The sequence below is a fragment of the Chenopodium album genome, chromosome 11, assembly GCF_948465745.1.
Source record: "Chenopodium album chromosome 11, dcCheAlbu1.1, whole genome shotgun sequence".
Classification (NCBI taxonomy): domain Eukaryota; kingdom Viridiplantae; phylum Streptophyta; class Magnoliopsida; order Caryophyllales; family Amaranthaceae; genus Chenopodium; species Chenopodium album.
This window is the reverse complement of record NC_137844.1, coordinates 36,722,501-36,727,659: the sequence shown is the minus strand read 5'-3', so window position 1 is coordinate 36,727,659 and position 5,159 is coordinate 36,722,501. Positions and strand designations below refer to the sequence as shown.

Genomic DNA, 5,159 nt, shown 5'->3' with positions numbered 1-5,159 from the left:
GGATTATGTAAAGAGAACAGTACCGGTGGATTGTAGTTTAAGTTGATTACACATCCAATGAAGTGCTTATTGTCTCAATCAAATGTTTTTGCTTTTGCCGGGAATGTCTTATTTGTAGTGTTTAAAAAAAAAAGAGTAGAGTTTGAGAGTGTTGTTCCTTGCACACATTGTAGTGGATTTAGCATAATTTTTTGCAAGTCAGAGAACTGTATTGCAAACGAAAGAAGAGTATAAAAGATATTAAAGTCCCAGACAACCCCTAGGAGGGCTCCCTTGGAACCCAAATTTGTTGAGCCATACAGGTCGACTCAACTAAACCGTATTGTGTATAACTTGATCTACTCTACTCTACTATAATAAATATGGATCAATATTCGCTTTCCATTCCTTCAATCTTCTACCCTCTCCCTTTCAATATGCTAATACTCCGTTCCTATTTTGTACTGTAGACTTTTCAAATTGTAGTTGTGTCTAGATCATATGATGGAAATCGTAGTCACCCATATGATGAGAAGAGAACTCACTGGCTGGGGCAGAAACTTTTGTACATTTGAAAAAATCCACTGGTAAGCTTTCCTGACTGAAAATTTAGGTGCATTATGCCATCTCTGGAATCCGGACCCAAATATAGTACATAGTAGACCTGGCAATCCTGATCCAGACCCGATGACCCGACCCATGACCTGAAATCGATCCGAAAATAGTGACCTGAAATTGACCCAAAACCCGAATCAACCCGACTTGACCCATACCCGACCCGAAGTGGAATTGACCCGACCTTGACCCGAAACCCAAGATGACCCGACCCGAAGTTGACCCGAGACCTGAAACGACCCGACCCGAAATGACCCAAGACCCGATACCCAAAGTGACCCAACCTTTAACTTGAATTAATTGACCCAAATAGACTCGAAACCCAAAGGACCCGAACCAAAATTATCTTATACCTTAAATAACCAGAACTTATTTAAGCTAAAGACTTGACCTGAGCAAACCAAAATAAAAAAAAAAAAAAACCGCAATCAAACTGACTTAATTTTTTTTATTAATTTGTAACGTGTAACAGTGTAAGTAATTTACAGATTTTGAGCATTACTTTTCTCGATTTCTTCAGCCTTTTATCTCTATAAGTTATTAAAAATTCGTAAAAAGATTGAAATTTAATGACTATTCTACAGAGTTTGTCCATAAGATTAAAAAATTTAACTAAAGCTCGAAATAAAAGTCACAATTCTCACAAGTCTAGAAAAAAAAATAGTAGTACATAGTAGCTTTTGGGTGGACTCTGGGAGGAAGGTGGTTTTTTTTATTTAATCTTCAAATATAGATCAACCACTCCTAAATCTTAATTACTCTTGAAGTAAAATTTTCTTAATTTGTATGAATTCATCAAAAAAAAAACAAGAGAAGGTGAAGCAAACAGGGCAGCAACCTTATGAATTGAACAGAGTTTCCTCCGGATATTACAATAATTACAATTCTGTGAAAACAACAAACCAGAATATAGCCAGCAGAAGTCACCAAGTTGCAGGCTATGGAGTGTTTTTCAGTTAAATACTTGTAACACCTCCTTATATATATAATTGTGACAGATGTTCTACAGCACTCTATAAGATATCAATCCATTATTAGTCTCAACATTCAGCCGCTTCATGCGCACCAGCAGCAGGACATATGATCTTCCTTTAGTCCCTGCAATCAAGTTAAAGGTGAAGCAATTAAGCAAAGTGCCAAATTTGAACTTTGTGAGTCATACAATTGTGAATGTCTACAACTGCAATTTTAGCTTTATGTATTTTAATCCTGCCACAGAGCTAGCTTTGGAACAAAAGTAACTAATCATGAGAGAAGTTGAGAGGATTAGCTGCGCTAGTGATCCCTTGAAAAGAGACTGGGTAAAGACAATGCTGTTTTTAACATTAGGGCTTTATATGAAAGGTAGAAACAGAAGTATTTAAGAGTTTAATTTAAAATTCAGTTTGTTTATAGGTCATACAAGAAGCAATTAGCAGGCTCCAAGAAGATTCAATTCAAGACCAATGACAATTAGAGAAGCACCATGCAGGGCTGGGGCAGAGAAGAGAAGGAAATGCTTGAATGAATTTGCGAAACTGCTGCAGCTCCACCAAAGTTGACATAACCAAACATAGATATGAGCAGAGGATGATTGACAATAACATGTACTCTTGAGAAAAGAAATCAAAGAATAATCAAATGAATTACCTAATCCCATTGATTCAAGTTCCTCAGGATGGAAGAAGGTGCTTTGTTTCATATTTCCCTTGTTGCTTAGGAATGAGTTCATTTTCTCAACTGCAGATTGTAGATCCTGCAAAAGATGACAAACTTTACATATATTTGGAGAGGGTGTGCCAGACTAAAGAAAAAGTTACACAACCTGAGATCAATAAAAAAATTTGCACTGTAAAGCTTGGAGTTACAACACAAGCAAATGACAAAGCTAACTAGCTAAGTGCCTTATTGGGGAAAAAATCAGAAAAAAAATCCAGCTTTAAAGCTACACCACGAACAAATGACAAAGGCAATTCAATGGAGGGTCAGGTACACAATGTAGCAGAATCCGCAATGAGAAGTATATATCAAATACCATACCTTCCACGGAGCCACACTTTTCATGTAAGAAGGCAGACTTTCATAGTCTTCATTTGAAACAAGTATCATATTTGAAGTTTCACGTAACTTGGGTTCATCTCTCTCTTCTTCTGCATAGAATAAAGAAAGGTATTTGACTTGTAAAGATTTTTTAATATGTTTCTACCTTAGAATTCTTTCTCCAGAAAAGTATTTACGGCATTATTAAGACAGTTAGAATGAAGCATTCTGACAGGTTTGAGACATTACCAGCAACTGTATTAATGCTTGGGTTATCTTGGTTCTGGACCTCGAATCTATGATGTAACCTGTTTATTGAAATTATAAGTAGAACATGAATTTCTAGTGAGCTAAAATGACAAAAATCCAATAATATTGTTGACACAAGCCGGCAAGAGATAGCAATCTTACTTTGGTGGACTATCAGGCACACTACTTTTGCGAACCCCTGGACAGAAATTTGAAGCAAAGACAAGCAACTCGTCATTTATCTTATTATTCAAATGCCTGGACATGCTAGATTTACTATTAGCAAATTTTCCAATCAATAAGCATGGTGGACCACTAACCTCCAGAAGCAAGTGTAGCTAGACTAATCTCAGATAATCCAAGGTTTTGAAAGCTGGGAGACCCTTCAAGTCTTGAAACTCGTTAAGGACAACAATTCTCTTCACCACAATATATATTTACAAATAATTAAAACAAATTGAAAGTTTTTAAGCTACATTTAAATTCAAAAGCTCATAGATAGATATTAGTCGCACAATTGCACAAACATTCAAGCCCGAAAACCAATCATGAAAACACACATAAATATAGGAAACAAAAACTAAAAATGAATTGAAAGGATACAAAGAACCAGCATCCACATTGTTAATGGTAGACCCATAACGTAAAGCCGGGAACGGTGATTCTGGTTCAGGATTACCACAACTACTACTTTGAGCCATAAAATCCTCTTCAAGGTCATCAACTCCATCACCTAATAATTAAAATCAACCCACATAACAAAATTCAAATTAACACCCAACTCAACACTCAATCTGCTTTAAAAACTGAAAAAATCATCTCAGTAGAACCCTAACTTCACCATTAAAACAAACAAACAAACAAAGACACAAAATATTCAAAAAAAAAAAAAAAAAAAAAAAATTACTTGGGGAAATGTAGGCCAAAGATTGAAGATGGGAATGAAGGTGAAGAAGATGAAAATGATTCAATTTATAAATCTCATTGCAGTGACCCAGAAGCTCTTCAAACGACACAGTTCCCAATGACATTGATTCCAGCAAATTAAGATCCCCCGTTAAAGCCGAAACCCTACGATTTAGGGATTGCATAAAAGTGGTCGACGCCGAATCTGAGCAACACCCACAAAAATTAAACATCAAAAACTAAGAATTACACCATAATTAAGCAATTTGAGCATAAAATCAACACTTAATCTCAAGAAATTAGGGGTAAAAGTAAAACCAGTAGAAAGAGGAGAAAGAAAGTGGGTATCATACCGAGAGGAATTGGACGACGATCAAGGGATTGTTTGAAAGCACTAGAAGTAAATTGAAGATTATTGCAGAATTTTGCTAGATATTTGTTCAAATTGTTGATGTTTTCCTCCATTTTTGTTGTTGTTCTGAATTCTTCGCTTTCTCTTTCATCTGAAATCGAAGAAGTTTAAATTGCTTTTAGCGGGAAATTGGAAGTGTAATCAGATTATTTAAATTAAATAACATAAATATGAAACTGATATTAATACAAGCGTCTGTAGCTCAGTGGATAGAGCGTCTGTTTCCTAAGCAGAAGGTCGTAGGTTCGACCCCTACCTGACGCGCTTTACATTTTTTAAAAATTCATTTTTAAAAAATACTTATATTCTTATGTGTTATTCCCATTTCCTAATTAGAAAGGTTCAAAAAGTTCTCATTTGAAATCTTTCCATATTTAAAAAAATAAAAAAAAATAAAAAATAAAAAATAAAAAATCATCAATTTTCTACTACTTATTTGGTGACTGTACCAATCATCAATTTTTTTTTTTTTTTTTTTTTTTTTTTTTTTTTAATACTTTCTCAAAAAAAATAATGATTATACTTATATTCTTATGTGTTATTCCCATTTCCTAATTAGAAAAAAAAACTCATCAATGATTATAATGGTGGTAATAATGGTTACAGTTCAGGAAAAGGATAAAGCAGGAGGATTAAAATATAGAGCATCTATAGACTATAAGTAAAAAATGTTGGAAAAATTCTCATTTTTTTCTGCAAATTGTCATGCCATCACCAATTGGTACTAAACTGATGCTTACACGTTCATCCTCAAATAAAGCATTATTGAAACTCCTGAGACTAGCAGTTTTGGAATCATTCACCAAGGGATCGGCCACTTTACCGTGCCAAAGTACATTATCAATCACAATAACACCCCCAACCCTCACAAGCTTCAACAACAGCTCGAAGTATGTCGTATACATTTTCTTCTCTGCATCGACAAATGCAAAATCGTAGCTGCCAGCTTCTCCGTTCAAAAGCATGGCATTTAAAGTAT

At 34.9% G+C, this 5,159-nt stretch overlaps 2 protein-coding genes and 1 non-coding gene across 3 annotated transcripts in view; 1 reads left to right on the top strand and 2 right to left on the bottom strand.

Annotated features, from left to right (window-relative positions):
• Positions 1-1,425: 1,425 nt before the first annotated feature.
• Positions 1,426-4,265, bottom strand: LOC145568828 (uncharacterized). Its single transcript, XM_081628221.1, has 9 exons — positions 4,122-4,265; positions 3,770-3,973; positions 3,466-3,595; positions 3,183-3,253; positions 3,025-3,061; positions 2,863-2,921; positions 2,614-2,723; positions 2,224-2,329; positions 1,426-1,692 (listed from the first exon to the last, which is right to left on the bottom strand). The coding sequence occupies exons 1-9, from the start codon at positions 4,231-4,233 to the stop codon at positions 1,598-1,600; spliced, it is 924 nt and encodes a 307-aa protein (XP_081484347.1). The 5' UTR covers positions 4,234-4,265; the 3' UTR covers positions 1,426-1,597.
• Positions 4,266-4,371: 106 nt separating this feature from the next.
• Positions 4,372-4,444, top strand: TRNAR-CCU (transfer RNA arginine (anticodon CCU)). Its single transcript has one exon. It is a non-coding gene; the product is annotated as a tRNA-Arg (tRNA).
• A 407-nt stretch (positions 4,445-4,851) lies between these two features.
• Positions 4,852-5,159, bottom strand: part of LOC145568827 (uncharacterized) — a 2,632-nt gene continuing 2,324 nt past the window's right edge. The window contains exon 2 of the mRNA XM_081628220.1: positions 4,852-5,159. This exon is cut by the window's right edge and continues 672 nt beyond it. Coding sequence (XP_081484346.1) covers positions 4,864-5,159 — 296 coding nt within the window. The 3' untranslated portion in view covers positions 4,852-4,863.

Coding starts and splice junctions, on each gene's coding strand:
- LOC145568828 (XM_081628221.1), bottom strand. CDS start 4,233: ATGGAGGAAAACATCAACAATTTGAACAAATATCTAGCAAAATTCTGC. Junction 3,254..3,465: donor AATGTGGATGCTGGTTCTTT/GTATCCTTTCAA, acceptor ACGAGTTTCAAG/ACTTGAAGGGTCTCCCAGCT. Junction 2,922..3,024: donor GTGCCTGATAGTCCACCAAA/GTAAGATTGCTA, acceptor TTCAATAAACAG/GTTACATCATAGATTCGAGG.